The sequence below is a fragment of the Stenella coeruleoalba genome (genome assembly GCF_951394435.1).
Source record: "Stenella coeruleoalba genome assembly, chromosome: 13".
NCBI classification, from domain to species: Eukaryota; Metazoa; Chordata; class Mammalia; order Artiodactyla; family Delphinidae; genus Stenella; species Stenella coeruleoalba.
In genome coordinates, this window is record NC_137159.1 from 13,575,283 (window position 1) to 13,594,445 (window position 19,163).

Genomic DNA, 19,163 nt, shown 5'->3' on the forward strand with positions numbered 1-19,163 from the left:
GGTCCTCATTGCTTCTTGTGGAACAAAGCCGGCGCCGGCTCATTGCTGGGTTCAGCCATGACCTGCATGGGCTGGTTGTTCAGGGCGGCCTCACGCATCTTGTGGTACATGAACTCGTTCTGTCGGAACATGCGCAGCTCCATCTCCGTCTGCATCCGCATGGCCTGTGGGACGCGGATACACCGAAAACAGTGAGGACAAACCCCCAGGATGTGTTGGTTTCTGACCTACCTTGGCCCTTTTGGAAATGACAGACTATGGGGTAAGTGGCTCCCAGCCACTGAGATTCAACTGTACCTCCCCAGAGGACACACACACACACACACTCATACACTGCGAGTCTAATGTCCTGGCCGTGGACTCCATTTGTTAGGAAGAGGGAGTCAGACACCTGAGAGAGTAGCTTGAGGGAATGCTCTCAGCGGAGAATGTTTGTTCTTAGGAACTGCTAGGTGGGGACCTGGATTTGAACCCTGGTTCCTGAACTTAAGTCCCATCAACACTGTGGGACATCAGGCAAGGGACTTAATCCCTTCAGCCCTCAGTTTCCTCATACACGAAATGGGTGAGATTCCCTCGTACTTTACAACGGCCGGGAAGATTACTATTTCTATGTGACACACAGAAAAACCCTCATTCTCCCATATGTTAATTCAAGAAATATTTATCAAGGGCCAGGCTTCGTTGAGGGGCTGAGGTTAGAGCAGTGAATACAATGACAAACACTTGTATTTGACAAGCTTAATGTACTGACATACATTCTATGACACCAAAGTCTGTCCTCTTTCCCTGTACTACTGCCTGAGGACAGTCCTCTGAACCCCGTCACTTTCAAATAAATCAGCCCTCGAAGCACAAAGCCAGCCAGCAGCTATGAAGAGCATGCCACTCACCAGACACTGTTGAGTGCTTTTCACACATCAATTCATTGAACCTTTGCCACAATCGTACCCTTTTTTCTCCATTTTTCTGATGAGAAGACTGAGGCCCACACACTCAATATTTGTAGCCACAAAGCTGGAAAGTGGTCCAACTGGAATTGGATCCCAGCAGTCTGGTCCCAGAGCCTGTGTTCCCTGACGCTACTCCACGTGGCACGTTTTCTAATGTACGTGCTACACACACATATGCACACCATTAGGTTTTCTCAGTCCAGGCCTGGAGCATCCCAGGGTTCAAGCCTCAATGTTGCCGTCCACTCGCTTTGTGACCAAGGACAGGTTACTCCCCTTCTCTGGGCCTCAGTTTGCTCAGATGTAAAACAAGGGGAGCGGACTAAGCATTTCTGAATTCCCTTCTGGTCTAGCAGGCAATCTAGGGTCTTTCCAAAAGCGGAGTCTAGCCCTCAGCTTCCATCTTCAGAGAGCCCAGACTCGCCCCAAGAAGCCACTTGCCTCTAAGTCCTTGGTGATGGGGTGGGAGGGTCCGTGTGTCACCAGGAGAATGGCGTAGGCTTTGCAGATCATGCCGTGCCCCACCTCAATGTTGCCAGCGTGCCAGTTGGTCAGCCCTGCCCGCATGATGGCCATGCCCAGCTGGGCATTGTTGGGGTGATACAGCTTCCTGCAGGGGCAGAGCAAGTAATGATGACACATATTCCCAACCTACCTTTTATCTGCACAACATTTGACAACTTATAAAGTGACCTCACTGATGAAGTCCATATACTCTCCCACCAGCGCTGTGAGGCGTCAACCATCAGGGGAGACTAGGGCACACAGAGATGCACTGAGATGCCAAACACCCCACGCGGCGAGGCTGCAAGAGCTGAGACTCCGACCTAGCTACTGAGCCAAGTCCTAATGGGGAAACGGGGTCAGGATTGTACTTGAAACTTGAGTACAAGGAGCTGGGAGCCTTCAGCCCTCCTTTGAAAGGGCTAGGAAGTTCAGGGGAAAAAAAATAATTCGAATGTCCTTCTTGGGACAGGGTTGTATCTTCACCTCCTTGGCACTCTCTTAACAGGACTTCCTTTCGCATGGTGTACAGGTTTCCCAGATTTTGTTTATGAGTAACATCCACTCAAAAAAATGCAACTTTCTTATGCCAACATATTCATTTGGCCAGAAATACAAATTCACATGCCCATGTGGACACATAAGGCAAGAGAGGACATTAGCAGAGGGAAGGCAAAGGACTTGCCTTTTACAATTGATAAGCAAGAATGGCTGACACCTCTTTTTTTTGCACCTTGCTGTGCAGCACGTGGGATCTTAGTTCCCAAACCAGGGATGGAACCCATGCCCCCTGCAGTGGAAGCGAGGAGTCTCAACCACTGGACCACCAAGGAAGTCCCTCTTTTTTTAAAAAAAAAATAAAATCTAAAGCTGACAAGATTGCCTCTGTTGATTGTTAGGGGGGAGAAACTTTTCTAAGCACTTAAAGTCAAGCCAGATTTAGCCTTAAGGAAATCACAAGCAGAAGATGCCTCCCAAATGATAGACAAGCTGGAGGATTTGGGAAAGACCAGGGATGACAAATAGATTTCATCTCAGGTAGCAAATCTGATTATTTGGACATTATTGCTCAGAACTCCACGATACAAAGACTCAGTTATAAAGAGGACAGGTATCAATTACTGATGTCTGCTGTGGGCGCAGGAGGGAGAGGTAGCGACAGGCATGCCATCTCTTTGCCATCCCTGGAATAGACACGTTTCCAGGAGACTACCTGAGACCCAGGATCGTCACCTACATATAGCCATCCACCATCCTCCTGGCGTAGTGTGAGGCCTCCTCAAAGGCCTGCAGGTAGGAGAGGACCTCGGAGACGGTGCTCAACAGCCGCAGCGTGTAGATGTTGGTGTCGGCAAACACTGGCTCCTGCTTCTGCAGGCACTCCCGGCATAACTTCACAACCTAGGAGACACAGGCCCTGTCTGTTACCCCTGCACCAGAGCACATGCTGGACTCACATACGGGAGCATCACGCTGGCATTGGACACTCACTCTTCGAAGCTTGAGGAAACCACCGGCAGAGAAGGGAAAGCACAAGTTTGTGATCTGAATAGCAAAATGGCCCTGTTTGGCTAAGATGTAGGGATGGCAAGGGTAACAGTGGGAGACACAGCTGACACGGCAGAATGAGGAGTTATCACAGAAGTCAGCAGGGAGTTATGAAAGCCATGTTCCTACATATATATGTACTCCTTCTCACAACAATGCAATGAGATAGGCACTACTAATATTCCCATTCTCCCAGACGAGGAAACTGAAGCACAGAGCGGCGAGTGCTTTGCCAAAGTTACACAGAAAGTGAGCAATGGAGCAAGTATTCAAATCAAGCAGTGGAGCTTTATCTTAACCATCATTCCCATGATTCTGCATCCTGGCTGTGCTCTGGAGTCATCTGGAGAGCTTTTTTAAATCCCGATGTCTGAGTCCTACCCCAGACCAATTGAAACTGAATACCCGGGGGAGGGACCCTGGCATCCTTCACATCTGCCCCTGGGTGGCCCTTATGCACAGTGAGGTTGGACAGTCATGCCCTGCTCAAAGTGTACGGGAGGGATTGGCAGAGAGAGAGGCCAGGCGACCCATCAGGAGGAGGCCACATGGGTCCTGGTGAGGAAGAAGATGGGCCCGACCACAAGCGGCTTTACAGTCAGGCTTTTCCAACTGACTCATGTGTAGACGTATCTTCAGTTACACCCTACACAGTCAGATGGTCTCTAGATTTTAGTGGTTCACAGTTCTCCCCTCCTTCCCTTGCCACTCTCACGGGAGAAATGTCACACAATTCTTTCCATTTCAAATGCGTGGAAACCAGTTTTCTCTGAGACTCTCCCAGAGGCCCATGAGGCAGCCAGGTAGGGGCGTGGCAAACTGTGAGCTGGCAAACAATCTATCCTGAAGACAATCCTTGTAAGCCCATGAGCAGCGTCCAGCCCTGCACCCGACCCTACCAAGCGTGAGCAGAGAAGAGGACAAACGAAGAAGACGACAGAGGAATGGAATCCGGAGCTCCAGCTCCTACCGCGAGCCTCTGCCATAGATTTTCCGGACTGTACAGCAACACTTTGTTCATGGGACTCTCTCCTCGCAACCTGACAGAACTCCCGGGAGGCAAGGAGCATGTCGTGTGTTGGTCACCCCAGTAAGGGCTCAAAAGTGGGCAAAGAATGAGTGAGGAAAGGAGGCGAATGAAGATCAGAGAAAAGCAGATAGAAACGAACAGAAATTAACCTCCCACCTTGCCATGCCCTAGTGCCATCCAAACCTAGCTACCAAATTGTCTAAAGAGCTTGGGGGAAAAAATCCTGCTTCATGGTCCCTGTGTTCTGTTGCAGACTAGACGGATCACACCTTAGGGGTGAGACACGGGAATCTGTACTTCCAACAAGCTGCCTTTGTGAATTCAGCGCAGGCACGTGCTCTGCAGGTCAGTGTTGGCCGTGGGTCTCAACTCTAGGTGCCTGTTGAAATCACTCGGGAGCTTTACAAATCTTGATGTCTGGGTCCCACTCCTAGAGATGCTGGAGGAATTGTCCTGAGCATCAGGATTTTTTCAATGATTCTTGTGTACAGCCAGTTGAGAACGCCTGGTGTTTCTAGAACCAGGGTTGAATGCACAGTTAGTAGATCTGGACACTGTAGCCAGGACGCGAGAAAGCAAGACACCCATTGCCATTTCCATTCCTCCATCCCCGATATCACAGACACCCCCGGCCCCAGGACGTTTGTCAGGCTGCCTGTGCTCTCCTCAAACCCAGTTTCAGTGAGTTGCCGATGCAGGGGACACGGGTTCGTGCCCCGGACCGGGAAGATCCCGCATGCCGTGGAGCGGCTGGGCCCGTGAGCCATGGCCGCTGAGCCTGTCCATCCGGAGCCTGTGCTCCGTAACGGGAGAGGCCACAACAGTGAGAGGCCCGCGTACCGCAGAAAAAGAAAAATGAATTCTTACCTCGTGGTACAAACCCTCGGAGCGAGCCTTGTCAATGTTTTCGAGCGTGTCCTTGGAGAACTGTGTCATCTCCTTCACCACCTCCTGAGAGGGCTGGGAAGGGGAGGGACATTCAGTTGGAGACCCCCTTGTGAGGCAACCCACTGCATCTTTGAACAGCTGCCACCTTTGACATTCACTGTAGTACAAGATGAATGCCTTCTTCATTGAATGCTTCAGTTCTGTAAATGCCACTCAAGGTCCCTAGAGCTCAGGACTTCCCTGGTGGTCCAGTGGTTGAGGGCAGAGGCCGGGGACTTGACCAAAAAATATCATACTCCAGTTTGCCATTGGAGCTCATTAAAGAGGGCCCTGTAGCTATGGGCTGTCAACCCTTCCAAGTGTCTCTGCATTCAGTCCCTATTTCCTTGTCTAGACCAAAAGGATATCCATGAGAGAACTTGTCAGCCGTGAAATCTAGACCTACCAGGCTCCCTATGTTAGCCTAAGCAGTCTAGTGATCTTTTAAAAAAAAAAAAATGAGGTTTTGATATTTGAGGTACCATAATTAAGAAGCCAGTTCCCATGAAGGCACGATAATTTTGAAGAAAAAGTGCCAAATTTCTCAAAGACCAAAGGAAAAGTTTGCTTGCTATGTTTATCCATGTCAGAAGCTCTTTTCTGGGGGGACTTCCCTGGCGGTTCAGTGGTTAAGACTCCTCGTTTCCACTGCAGGGGGCACAGGTTCGATCCCTGGTCAGGGAACTAAGATCCCGCGTACCACGTGGCAAAAAAAAACCCCAAAAAACTCAACAGCAAAAAAAAAAAAAAAAATACTAAAGAAAGAGAAGTTTTTTTCTGAAAAAAAGATTTTTTTTTTTTTGCTTGGGCAAATCTAATATAACTTTTTTCCAAAATAAAAATACCTTTATTATTTATTCTGACTGTAAAATTAACATATGCAAACTGTAAAAAATTAAAACATTATGAAAAAGTACGGAGAAAACAGTAGAAATGCCCAGAACCCACACGAAGATGGACACAGCACGTTGAGGAGTATTTCCAATGAGTATACAGAGGAAAAATATTTAAACTATGTAACAACTGGTACAGGAAAGGCACCGACCTATCAAAGGCACAGACACATCGACAAAGAGTATGTCTGTATGACTGTGTGTTCTGGCTGAATTGCAGTCCTGCATGTACACACATGCATGAGGGTGTATATGTCAATAGCATCAATCTTTTTCTAACTCGAATAATAACATATTTCTGTCTATTGCCTGCTTTTTTTTCACTCAGTAGATTGTGGATATTTTTGCATATAAATATAAAAATACCTATATCGCCTTTTTAGTAACTAGAGTTTTCCACTGGACGAAACTAGAACAATTTAATCAGTTCTCTGGTCGTCCAATTTTTTCACCACAAAGAATCGGGATCAACAGCTGTGTTTATATCTGCTGCTCACATTATTTTGTGAGGTCACCGTCACTAAACTACCAAAAAGTTACAGGAGAATGGGCATCTGTTCCCTTAAAAATACAGCCCCCTAATACGTGGAGATCAAGGGTCTTCCCTCAGGCTCCCAGCTGTCTTGAGCCAGTTCCACAGTGTCCATCTTGCAATAGGAGAACCCGAACCCAGGACAGCTTGCCTCAGGGTCGAGATCACTTAAGGAAGTGGGATTATATTTATGCTTCTCCCCACTTCACCTACTTTGGCTTCTGCAGAGTTCTTGATCATCCCTAAAATTCTGACTACCTTCATTTCCGTATCCTTCTGTTATCTGGGCCTCCCTGCAATTCTTCTGTATTTGTTTCTGTACTTGTCTCACAGCCTGACTCCAGCATCTGATGCATCCATCAATGCTCTGAGTTCTTCTGGCAGGTCTCACTCCTGACTTAACTTTCACCTTGACCTTTGATTTGGCTGAGATGCCTGGCTTCTGGCTGCCTTCCTGCCTGACGACCCGAATGTTGGCTTCCCGCCCGAGCGCTACTCAGCATTCTGCTAGTTAGCAGACCATGCCTTGGTCCCAAGACCAGTCATTTCAGCGTGCGTCTGCTTTCCTTAGCCCATTGGAATCAAGCACATTAGTGAGAGGAGTCCATATCTTGCCTGGTTGTGTAGAGTTCTGTGACTGGTGGTTCGGAGGTGTGTCACCCATCCATCAAACGTACATCTTTAGTTTCACCTATAGTTTGTTGCCCAAGTGTTGGCTCATAAAATCACACTAGTCTCCAACCCACTGTACGTTCCATTGTCTTTAAAACTCAAAATACTTAGTGAATCTTCTGGGGTAATCAATATCTTGCAGGGTAAATTCAGGGAATACCAAGCTGTTAGGTGTTAATGAAAGCCTTGCTCAGTTTGATGTTGTAAGGAAGAGTGTTACTTTAAGCTCTGGAAGGGAATTAAATTTTTTCAAGGAGGCAACTGCCAATGTTCTCAAAACAACCTGGCTGAAAGGTTGTTAACTGACACATGCAACATGGGATAAAGCTATTCGGAGAAGGGAAATGGGCAGTTCCACTTGGCTCCCTTTTCGGAGTAAAGGCAGGAAAACCTGATCTGCAGATAGGATGTAAGGAAGCCCACAGAGAGAGGCTCCCCTCTCGAGGAGCACACCACAACTAATAGAAAACAGGGAGGAAGAGAAAGGAACCGGAGGAGAGGGGTAGAAGCCAGAGGAGGAATCAAAAGAGGAGGGGAAGGAAAGAGGGACATTAGCTCCCCAACCTTGAGAAACTGGAACATTCCTATTGTAAAAACCATAGCTGAAGGCTGGAGAGAGAGAGAGAGAGAGAGAGAGAGAGAGAGAACCAAACAGCCTAAACAAGGAGGGTCCAAAGCTACAATCGGGGGAAATTGGTGTTATGTTCTCATTTTTAAAAAATTTGGTTTTTATTTTTATGCAGGTCTATATGTGTATGTTTTTATTATATTTATTTATTTATAATATATACATAGGAGTCAGAAACAATTTTGATGCCAATTTAAGGTTTGAAGATGAGTCACAAAGGCTGGTGTATAGAAAGGAGCTTGTCAGGCTGGGATAAAGCATTATTTAAATGAAGAAAGAAGAGCAACTGTGATGACATCGTAGATAGAAAAGCTTGAAGGAACTGTTAATAAGTTAGTCCAATGCTCCACTTTACAGATGAGGAAACTGAGACCCACAAGGAAGAGACGTGCCCAAGCTCAGACATTCAGGGTCACAGCCAGAACTAGAACACAGGCCTCCTAATTCTCCAGTATTCTTTCCACTGCAATATAATGGCTTTTTATATGCCTTCAGATGCACTTGCCTTTAAAAAGTTATACTCAATTTTTTTTTCTGCTTACTTGTTTTGGTTGAGTCATTTTAATTTTGAGTTATTTCTTTATTTTAACAGAGAAACCCAATGTGATATAAAAATAATAGACAGTTTTCGCTTTGAATCAAGGTCGGTTCAAGCAGAAATCATCGATGTTTTTATATCAAGAGAGATGTCAGCTCTGCTAATTCAGACTGAAAGACGTGGGCATACAGTCACCAGCTGGTGAGCGTATCTAAAGTGAAGGGACAGGAGCTAACAGCCACACATCACCTATTTAACTATTGGAGTTGCCAGGTAAATATTGAAAAATTTAGAGAAATGACTACACAGTTGTTTCACTTAATTTCTGAAGGGAGAAAAGAGGGTCTGGCCTCTTTGAAAAATTAGGTAGTGGTGGAAGCAAGTTATGAAAAAAATACTCAGGGCCAGGCACCAGGAGGGAAGGCTGGCTGGCTTGCTGATAAGACACATATTATCCTGCAGGTTCTGGAAGGTCAGGGTGAGGGTGGACACAGTAGCTTATTCTTTTCTGTAGCTCCTGTGGTACTGTGTTCAGTGCCCCACACATAAGTGTCAGTACACATTTCCTGGAAAACAGAACCTTTGATTCTGTGAAAATGGGGTTGTTCCTATAAGGAACACATTCCTGCTTTGTATCCTGCCTGGGAGGGATGACTCTCAACTTCTCCACACTAGGCATCGTTGATCCACTGGTTACAGATTCCTCCTCCTACTTCTGTCTGTTTGGAGACTGACTCTGCTTGCACACCCAGGTGGGGTGAGCGAATCTGTGTCAGGGCATGTGTCCCTTTTAATTGAAATAATTTAATAAATTTAATTTTCAGAAATGGTAGCATACACAGTGTTATGGGTTGAATTTCATCCCCCCCAAATTAAATTCCTATGTTGCAGTCTTAACCCCCAGTACCTCAGAATCTGACCTTATTTAGAAATGGGGTCATTGCAGATGTAATTTGTTAAGATGAGGTCATACTCAAGTAGGATGGGCCCTTAATCCAACAGCACTGGTGTTCTTAAAAAAACAATGTCAGGTGAAGAGAAAGAGACACATGAGGAGAAGACCATGTGAAAAGGCTCAGGGTCAGCTACAAGCCAAAGAAAGAGGCCTAGAACAGACCCTTCTTTCACAGCCCTCAAAAGGAACCAGCCCTGCCAAGACCTTGATTTCAGATTTTAGCCTCCAGACCTGAGAAACAATACATTTCTATTGTAAGCCACCCAGTTTGGGGTACTGTGTTATGGCAGCCCTAGGAAACGAATTCATACGTCAATGTCCAGCCCCTTAACTCTTTTCCCTTAAGAAATAGAGCTCAACTATTTACAATTACCAAGACATGGAAACAACCTAAATGTCCATCGACAGATGAATGGATAAAGAAGATGTGGTACAATGGAATATTACTCGGCCATAAAAAAGAATGAAATAATGCGATTTGCAGCTACATGGATGGACCTAGAGATTATCACACTAAGCAAAGTAAGTCAGAAAGAGAAAAACAAATACCATATGATACCACTTAGATGTGGAATCTAAAATGTGACACAAATGAACTTATCTATGAAACAGAAACAGACTCACAGACATAGAGACTTGTGGTTGCCAAGGGGGAGGGGGATGGGGGAGGGAAGTATTGGGAGTTTGAGACTAGCAGATGCAAATTATTACACGTAGAATGATAAACAACAAGGTCCTACTGTATAGAACAGGGAACTATATTCAAAATCCTGTAATAAATCATCATGGAAAAGAATATGAAGAAGAATATATGTATGTATGTATAACTGAGTCACTTTGCTGTACACCAGAAACTAACACAACACTGTAAATCAGCTATACTTCAATTTTTAAAAATAATAAATAAAAAAAAAAGAAAGAGAGCTCATTCCATGTCTGTACACAAAGATCTACCTCATTAGTTTATTTTCTTAACTTAAATATTTCCCTATTGGTGGTTATTTAGCTTTTTTCCAATATTTTGCTGTTCCTAACAATGCCATAATGTACTATCTCTTTACACATATATCCCTGTGCACATACTCAAGTATATCTGCAGGGTAAATTCTTAGAACTGCTTGGCCAAAGGGTAAAAAATATTATATATTGAGAGTAAAAATAAGTTAGTGGCAAAAGAAGCCTCGAATAGCCAGAAAATGAAAGAGAGGTGCATCAAGTGGGGGAACAGAGCTATCTGGACAGTAGCACTGACACCACTGGGTAATGAAGTCATTGAGAGAGGCCCCACCATCTGAACCTAGAAGTCAGTTTTGCTTGTAGCCTTTGCTCTAACCAGAGACAAGTTCCTGCCCACACTTAGGATGCATACGTTAATTCAGAAGTATATTTGTATCTTAAATGCTCTGGTGAACTGTGAATTATATAGAAGTGCTGGGTTAGCCTCCCCGAGGAGAATGGCTCCCGGTTAAAAACCTATGTGTGATTTTTCAGACCTGACCATAGGCAATTCCAAAGGCTCTCCCTGGCAGGCCTCACGGGTGGGGGGAAAGCTGCCCTCCCCACAGGGGATTTGGTGCAGGGCCAGAGCACCGCAGTCTGTGAAGGGAGATGCAGCCGAGGACTCAGGTCCCCCGGCAGGTCATGCTCTTCGCATATTTGCATTCCTGGACCAGGTGCCTTCGTTCCTAAGTCTCTCTCTCTCTCTTTTTTTTTTTTTTATTGAAGTATAGTTGATTATCTGAGGTCTTGAGGTCTTCTTCAGGAGCCTCTACGAAGGCCTGCTTATTGTGAAGGGGGCGCTGGGGGACATCTCCCTTGGTAAGACTTCCAGTGCTGAGTGGTCTCACCATCAATTAGGCAACAGTTACTCAGGAATTAAGCATATTAAGCAATCCAAACATTGCCCCATCTCCCCATTGCCCATTTCCATGGGACTAGGAATATCTTTGTGATAACCCGACAACAAATCTCTTTGCCCATCTGGTCTCTCTATATGGAATTCTCAGCATCACTTAACCTGCAAAGGGGCAAGAAGAGGAACTTAAATTTACTGAGTGTCTACTCTCTATGCGTCTCCTTTAGCGTCTACTCTCTATGCCACTCCTTCAGTGTCTACTCTCTATGCCTCTCCTTCAGTGTCTACTCTCTATGCCTCTCCTTTTACATATATCATCTTGCTTAATCCTCATAACAACCCCTGTAGCAGGTGCCATCATTCCTATCTTACAAATGAGAAAACAGAGTAACTTCCCCAAAGTCAGACACCTGGCAAGCAGTGGTACCAGGACGCTAGCTGGGACCCATCTGCGTGCTCTGTCCACCACCCGCTCTGTCCACCAGGGCAGAGGCGCCTTGGTTAGCTGTGGAATCTGCCCTCGCCTGGCTCCTGGGAAGATGCCCAGAAGCACCCCAGTGGTGGGGCTGCCTGTACCTTCGGGTCGTCTTTCACACCCAGGAAGAGGTCGTCCTTCAGCCCTTTCTGGCAGTGCTCACACGTACAGTCAAAGTAGTACTGCTTCTTCAGCTGCTTCTTGCGTTCTTCACTGACGTTAAGGAAGTCGATATAGGACACGGTCAGCTCCTCTCCTTCTGAGATCTTGCCCAGGGCCCGGAGTTCAATTCTGGAGCAGGGTAAAGGAGAAGAGTCCATCAGATCCGGGGTGGGATGTACGCTCTTCAAGGTTTCAAGAAGTTGAGTCTCAAAGACAACGACCTCCACTAACACTGAGAAAACTCCATTCCCCCCCCAAAGGGGGAGATGTGGTGTAAAGGACAGTTTTCTGGAGAGTTCTACTCTACTCATTATAACAATCAAATCTGCTCCATTCAGCTAATTGCTCTGGAATCAGCTCAAATAGACTCCCAGTAGAGGTCTGGGCTCCATCATAAAAGCATACAAAGCTTCCACGCCTGCAGGTCTCCCAGTGCATTTAGCTACTGATTGTCTGTAACAAAGGAATGGAGAAATAATAAGGCAAAAACTCCAAACAAGAGAAGCCTTGACAGTCATTTCTGGTTAGTTTGGAGACTGCTTCTCTCAGAAACACGCACATTCAGTTACCCAGAAGCTTGGCCCGTTCTGTGTCTAATTATAAGCCCCCTCTTACCTTAACCTTTGGTCCAATGGTTCAGACCTAATTTATGTGAGGAGACTTATGCCTAGAGATCTCTGAGGCAAATAAAGGCTAGCTCTTTATTAGCCCACTGCATTGTTCACTTTTGTGTTTACTGGGGGACATGGCTTTGGGGTTGAAGGTGGTTAGTGAGAGAAGATGACATTGTAACCCCCTTCCAGCCTAGACCTGACCCTCCAATTACTTACAGCACTACACACCTCACCATGTGATAGATACAGAATGTACTGAAGACAAAATCCCACTGCACAACTGACACCCAGCGAGGCCAAACTAGCTGAGACCAGCCTGTGGGCCTCTCAGCCATGCATCTTCCACCCAGGAGTCCAGAAACTACAGAAAGAGTGGTGAGCCCGGCAAGCTGGATCCTAAGCTATGCCCCTGTATCCCCCCAACATCAGGGGGCCTCCCTGCCCAGAGGGAACCCATCACCCAGAGAGTGAGGGGCAGGATGCAGAGGGCTGGGAAAGCATCTACAGAGAAGTCCATGGTCATTTCCTTTACCTCCCAGAGAGGCTGATTCAGATGCCACGTGAAAGGCAGGAGAAGATTCCAGCACCAGAGAAAGGTCCCAGTCAGAGGGAGCCCCTTCCACGTGCTCGGAGGTGACAGCCAAGCGAGGAACAGCAGTGACTTGCATGTCCAGGCCCCTGAGGTGACCACTTAAGGTTAAAGAACCTTCTCTCAAAATGGGGTACACTGCCTTGCCCAATATATGTGATAATACAGGATAAGTAAGCAATTCTGCTCCCACTAGCCCTTTCACAGAGGCAGCTCACTATATTGACATGTCCTCGTTCAACAGTGAATCAGTGACCAGTTGAGTTGGCCAGTAGCTTTGCTTCGCACCAAGGTTAATCCAATTCCCACAAGGTCTCAGAGTATCTCAAATTATTTCAATGATATGAGAGAGTTTTCAAAACCAAATTAATGTCAAGTCACTTAGGTATAAGAAATGCACACTTATATGCCCCACTCTACCTAACCTGGCACTGGGAATCAGGGGAGGAATAGTGACCACTATTCTGTTTTGGATCCCAGACCTCTTCCATCTCTAATGCTCTGCAGTTCTACAGTTCAGCTAATTGAGCCACAAGTAGGCAACTTAAGTATTTCTTGTAGAGGTCAGGAGCAGAGTCCAGGGCCACAGAGACTTAGAATTAGGAAGGTCCCTAGACACGCTCTCACCTTGACCTTTGCCCTACAAATGTAGAACCAAACACCCAGGAGATGATGTGAATCGTCCGAAGTCCCTCGCAACGCACATCAACACAGACTCAGGTGCACCGACCACTCCTACCCCTGCCCTCCCAAGGCCCAAACTTCCACACAGCATTTTGTTGTTAATCCGAAGATCATTTCAAGTACTTTCAAGCCCACCTTGAGAAAAAGGCCCACTGGGGCTGTGGAGTTGTCATTAAGAAAAGTCCCAAGTAAAATCTAACCTAAACCACTAATTCATAGTTGACCAGAAGCAATAAAGAGAATACTATGAATAAATATTTATCAAAAACATCACAGTTATGGGTACCATTTTCAGAACCAGTCTGAGTGAGAAGTTGGAGGTTATAAACAAACACAGAGTCCTTGGGCTTCCCTGGTGGTGCAGTGGTTGAGAGTCTGCCTGCCGATGCAGGGGACACGGGTTCGTGTCCCGATCCGGGAAGATCCCACATGCCGCGGAGCAGCTGGGCCCATGAGCCATGGCCGCTGAGCCTGCGCGTCTGGAGCCTGTGCTCCGCAACGGGAGAGGCCACCACAGTGAGAGGCCCGCGTACCGCAAAAAAAAAAAAAAAAACACAGAGTCCTTTAGTAGGTCAGTAATATCAACAGTGCTCATTTCACGATAAGCAGGGTTTAAAGGGAGAGTGTGGGTTTTTGCTAAGATGATGTGGACTGGAAAGGACCTTCACGCTTTGAGGTTGGAGGAGAGAGAGAAATGAGGAGTAAGAGAGGGAAGCATAGGCACAGCAGGTAGTGGGTGGGTGAGGAACAAAATGATTAATATAAATGCATTAAACACGTAGCATCCAGCAAAGACAAGATTCTGGGGAGCAGAAGGACATTACGGACAGACAGCCAAGGGGTCTCGTGAAGGGGCAGCCCCAGCAAACCAGGCAAGTGAGGGAGATGGGTCAGAGCAGCAGGGATGTTTCCAAAGACTGACCCACCTCATCTGGGTGTGAAACATGGATTTCACTGCCTCATGACTGAAAAACAAAACAGACACCCAAATGGAAATCATTACCATTGGCTTATCCCGTATGGCTAGCAAGGGCGCACAGCACTCCAGGTTATGCCATCAAAGCTTTGGTCATCACAACCATCTCCATCCCAGCCGCTCCTAGCTGGGCTCCCTTGACAAGAGGCAGCCTGCTATAGTGGAAAGTGCACTGGATTTGGAATGAGAAGTTCTGGGTTCAAAGGGATTCGGCCCTGGACAAGTTGCTTCACTTCCCTGGGCCTCGGTATTCTCATCGGTAACCTGGTCATGAGACCGTCACGAGACAACGCATCGAAAAGCAGAGTGCTACAGTATTTTTCAATGGCAGGGCACAAAAAGTATGGGAACCATTCATGAAAGATGCTCCAGGTTGCCCAGTCCTGTCTGAGCGCCGAATCGTGGGCAAATTGGGCTTGGAGTACCCCTTCAGAGCCTTGGGGTTTTCTGAGTGGTACACCAATAAGGGCTTCAACTTAGAGTCCCCAGCTGTGTGGCCGCCAAGAAACAGCATCAAGCGATCTTTGGATTCAAACCCTGGCTCAAAATAAACCGTCCTTCAGGCATTCTTTTCCAAAAGAATAAAATAAAAGTAGAGTGCTAAGAAAACACGTGGGAGGCTATTATTGTCCCATTAACAAGCATCTTGGACAAATAAGGGTGGCCTCTTTGAATGTCTATTTCGGGAACAGTTTGAACTGTGTCTGGAGATCCATCACACAGGAAGTATGCAGAAATTACTGGGGTTAGAATTGGGCTCCTAGCTCCGCGTCCAGTGTTCTTTCCACTATGGCAGGCAGCTAGACAGTGACTGCAGTCGCCTCTTGCACAACATCCAAGAAGCTCGGGTACAATGTGGCTGCTCGAAATTAGTGGACGCGTGGAAGCGAGAGCGGGCACTGGTGATGATCTGAAGAAAGGGCCCCCGGGTTCTTGTGGCTGCTACATGTGGTGACAAGAAGAGCTCTGGGTCACCACCACTTAGGGGAGTGGTGTCCAGAAAGACCAGCCCCACATGTGAATCTGATCTTCTCTGCCAACCAGGGTAACTCCAGACACCAGCTCCTCTGGGGAGGATTCCATGAGGTCCAGGCCAGTGACCCCAAGAGGCTTACAAAGGGAAATACAAATGCTGGGGAAAGATAATCATCTGGGTGCAAAATGAACTGTCCTGTCTTGAGTGACTTTCTCAAGTGCTACTGTCATGCATGCCCTTGTTTCCAGAAATAGGAAGGAAAAGGGAAATCAGAGCCCTCGCTCTATTGGAACTTAAGCTTGAGTCTTGGCTGAGAACCAGAAACCATTATCTTTGGGGGGAAGCCTGCTCACTGTTGATGGCTTAGAGTCAACTGGCACCTGTCATAAGAGCTCATCTCTAAGAACAAAAGAAATATTGTTTAGGCCTCATTCCCCCAAAGCCCCCCAGCCTAAGCCATGGACAACGAGGGGCTCATCCTGTTTGCTGACTCTTCTCCATTTGCGCCCCACCCCAAATTCCATTCTCTGCCCTCCTGTCCCGACCTGTGCCTTCCAGGGGGGCAGGGCTGACCTCTGAGGGCTTCATCACCCAGGTTCCTTGGCCCTCTGGCTTCTGGTTGGGGTTTGGCCCATGGGAGGAGATCAGAAGATGGGAGGAGAAAGAGGTTGGGGTATTTAGTCTCTTGGCTCTCCCTCTGCCACACCACAGTTCTAGCAGTGGCTGGTTTCTCTACAGGTACAGCCAAGCTGTTGGAGTGGCGGGGGTGGGCAGGGAGAAAGGGCCCCGTCCCATGGCTACAGCTCTCACCAGCTGCAAGAACCGTACTTCCTCCATTGCCCCTCCAGGTCAAAAGGTGGTAATGGTTTCATTCTGTCACTAGACCCTGGACATTTCACCATTCTTTGTCAATTTCTTCGACTCTACCCACACTTCCGTCAATTGTGCTCTTACTAACTTCTCTTAGGGTAACCCCTGCATGTGCCTTCTGATTTCTGCTGGGAACTTGACTGTTCCTGCCAAGCGCCTTCTCAGTTGATGAGGTTCTGCAATGACCTCTAGATAGAAAAATCTCAGGCTTCAAGTTCTAAATTATGTAGCAGTTAGAGGTTTATCTAACATATCTAGGCAACCTCAAGAAACATACAGAGACTCCAAAATTCCTCATGTGGAATTCTTTGCCATCTTCCTCATTATGTTTCTCCCATTCACAATTATTCTAGAATAAAATTTCTATTTTCTGTCCATTTGGAATCCATGCTAGCTCAGGTTCAACAGGTTACTTTTGGTTTAAATCAAGGGTAGAGACAATACCGTAAGGTCTCCCCATCCCCAACATACCAACCCAAGTTGAAGACATACTCACTTGCCGTTGTTAAATATGACCGTGCAGTTGGGCCAACAGTCATGGTTCACCAGGCCCAGGTTGGGGAAGATGCCCACACCCACTGCCTGCAGGCCTCTCTGGTCACTGAGCGTGAAACCATTGCAGTTAATCTACCCAGGGGAAAAGAGGAGAGTCAGCTAACATAGACTTGGCGCAGAACACCCTCCAGCTGTTGAAAGTTTTTTAAAAAATAGAAAACCTGGTCTCATCCTGGAAATGCTTAGAGAGTCTGGAAACGAGACAGTCAGTCTCCTGTTCTCTGTGTGACTCCAAATGACCCTCAAGATTAGCACCGTGGGAGAGTCTCCTATTTGCTAAAATGCACCACCACCTTGAAAGTTTTGGGTAGCTGTATTCTAAGAAGGCCCAAAATGGGAATTCCCTGGTGGTTCAGTGGTTAGGACTCAGTGCTCTCACTGCCGGGGCCCCAGGTTCAATCCCTGGTCGGGCAATTAAGGTCCCACAAGCCGTATGGCACAGTCAAAAAATAAAATAAAATATAAAAATAAAAAGGCCCAAGATGGAAATGTTGGTTCTGAGAAGTTTCTCCTTTTTCCTGTATCTGGGTCTCACGAGTCTTCCCCAGCGTCTATCTTGGTTTCTCTCTCTGTGCCCTTCTCTGCTTTGTGTGTGTGTGTCTCCTCTGCTACCTCTGACTACTCTCAGCTCCCATAACTATTCATAAAATAAAATTAACATCTGTTTTTGATGATTTTGTGTCTGGTGGATACCTTGTACTCCCTGTCCACGATTTTAAAATCTGATGAGTGCAACATTTATCTCTGAATGCCAGGCATATCAAATTGGTTACTGCTTATACGGCACCTGATTTCTTTCTTTTTCCTTAAAAAAAGTTATTTTTTTATAGAAATAGATTCCAAATGTCTGCTCTCAGGGTATAAAAAAATGTATAAGAATAAATATTACCTAGGATACATTAATATCTGCACACAAGTTTCTGCCAAATGTAAAAATCATATATATAAATACACGCTATCCATAATATTTATAACACAATATACATTTATAGATATATACTGATCTGTATAGCACATAGCTATTTGTTATTGATACTAGAGGACAGTCACTTTCTCCATCAATCTCATTGGTCATTCAGCAAGTACATGAAGTTAAGCCCGTCAGTACCACTAATAAGCTGTGTTACCTTGGGCAAATTTCTTTCTTCTCTGAGCTCTTATTTTCCCATCTGTAGGTTAAATAAGTTAGACTAGATGATCTTTATGGGTCCTTTCCACTGTACACCTTGGTGATTACAGCATCCTTGGCTGTAGTCCCCAGACCACCTTAGAGATACTCAAGATAGTCTATGACACCCATTCACACCAAGGCTGTGGAGCACAGAAACTCCACATGTGAGAATAGGAACTCTGGCATCAGACAGACTGCTTCTAGACCTTCCTTGGACACCAGCTCACTGTGTGACCTTTGGCAGTCCTGTAACCTCTCTGGCCCTAGGCTTTCTGTTCTATAAAATAGGAATGTTAAAACCACGGACTTCATCTTGTTTTGCACAAAATAATATCTGGAAGGCTATGATGGTTATCTTTCTGTCAACTTGGCTGGGCTGTGGTGACCAGATATTTGGTTAAACATTATTCTGTATGTTTCTGTGAAGGTGTTTTTTGGATGAGATAAACATTTGAATTGGTAGACTTTGAGTAAAGCAGATTACCCTGCACAACGGAGATGGGCCTCATACAATCAGTTGAAGGCCTTCACAGAACAGAGACTGACTGCCCCTGAGGAAGAAGGAGTCCTGCCAGTGGACTGCCTTTGAACTTGAACCGCAATTCTTCTTTGGGTCTTCAGCCTGATGGCCTACCAGCAGCTCCCACCATCACAAGAGCCAGTTCATTAAAATAAATCTCCTTCCCTCTCTCTCTCTCTCTCTCTCTCCATATATAATATATATATGCTATCCGTAATATAAAGCATAGAGTATAATATACCATATATATATATATATGCACATACATGGACACACACAGTACATCCTTGTGGTTCTGTTTCTCTGGAGAACTCTATTACAGAAGCACTGGCACATGGTGAGAGATGCTGCGTGTGATCATGCTACTGTTATCACAATAACCCCTTCCTCAGCCCACTCACCAGCACCCCACAAGGGGCCGGGCCTGCCGGATGGGAGACATGCCCCCATAGCCCACGGCCTGAGACTGCTGACCCCCTGGGCTCCCACCCCATCCTCCCGGACCCTCATGGCTTCAAGAGGCCTGGATAGGTTGC

The 19,163-nt window shown here is 46.4% G+C and overlaps 1 protein-coding gene across 1 annotated transcript in view; it reads right to left on the minus strand.

Annotated features, from left to right (window-relative positions):
* The window catches only part of SMYD1 (SET and MYND domain containing 1), a 45,322-nt gene continuing 26,159 nt past the window's right edge, over nt 1-19,163 (minus strand). Inside the window, exons 6-11 of the mRNA XM_079940743.1 lie at nt 16,878-17,008; nt 11,612-11,801; nt 4,903-4,995; nt 2,695-2,858; nt 1,395-1,563; nt 1-164 (exon numbers count right to left, since the gene is read on the minus strand). Of these exons, the coding sequence (XP_079796869.1) occupies nt 6-164; nt 1,395-1,563; nt 2,695-2,858; nt 4,903-4,995; nt 11,612-11,801; nt 16,878-17,008 (906 nt within the window). The 3' untranslated portion in view covers nt 1-5. The remainder of the gene's footprint in view (nt 165-1,394; nt 1,564-2,694; nt 2,859-4,902; nt 4,996-11,611; nt 11,802-16,877; nt 17,009-19,163) is intronic.